This window comes from Mandrillus leucophaeus, unplaced genomic scaffold (genome assembly GCF_000951045.1).
Source record: "Mandrillus leucophaeus isolate KB7577 unplaced genomic scaffold, Mleu.le_1.0 Scaffold16, whole genome shotgun sequence".
Classification (NCBI taxonomy): Eukaryota; Metazoa; Chordata; class Mammalia; order Primates; family Cercopithecidae; genus Mandrillus; species Mandrillus leucophaeus.
This window is the reverse complement of record NW_012101587.1, coordinates 1,177,124-1,177,725: the sequence shown is the minus strand read 5'-3', so window position 1 is coordinate 1,177,725 and position 602 is coordinate 1,177,124. Positions and strand designations below refer to the sequence as shown.

The 602-nt window shown below is 64.6% G+C and overlaps 1 protein-coding gene across 1 annotated transcript in view; it reads left to right on the top strand.

Moving 5' to 3' along the window:
* Positions 1-602, top strand: part of SALL3 (spalt-like transcription factor 3) — a gene marked incomplete at its 5' end in the record, with an annotated part of 13,574 nt that overhangs the window by 9,502 nt on the left and 3,470 nt on the right. The window contains one exon of the mRNA XM_011975904.1: positions 3-600. Within this exon, the coding sequence (XP_011831294.1) occupies positions 3-600 (598 nt within the window). The remainder of the gene's footprint in view (positions 1-2; positions 601-602) is intronic.

The following is a 602-nucleotide window of genomic DNA, read 5'->3' as shown; positions in this document are numbered from 1 at the left end:
AACATCGGTGGATGGCGCTCCCACGAGCCTCGGCAGCCCCGGGCTGCCCGCCGTCTCCGAGCAGTTCAAGGCCCAGTTTCCGTTCGGCGGGCTGCTGGACTCGATGCAAACGTCGGAAACCTCGAAGCTGCAGCAGCTGGTGGAGAACATCGACAAGAAGATGACGGACCCGAACCAGTGCGTCATCTGCCACCGGGTGCTGAGCTGCCAGAGCGCGCTGAAGATGCACTACCGGACGCACACGGGGGAGCGGCCGTTCAAGTGCAAGATCTGCGGCCGCGCCTTCACGACCAAGGGCAACCTCAAGACGCACTTCGGCGTGCACCGCGCCAAGCCGCCCCTGCGCGTTCAGCACTCCTGCCCCATCTGCCAGAAGAAGTTCACCAACGCCGTGGTCCTGCAGCAGCACATTCGCATGCACATGGGCGGCCAGATCCCCAACACGCCGCTGCCCGAGGGCTTCCAGGATGCCATGGACTCCGAGCTGGCCTACGACGACAAGAACGCGGAGATTCTGAGCAGCTACGACGACGACATGGACGAGAACTCCATGGAAGACGACGCCGAGCTGAAGGACGCGGCCAGCGACCCGGCCAAGCCGC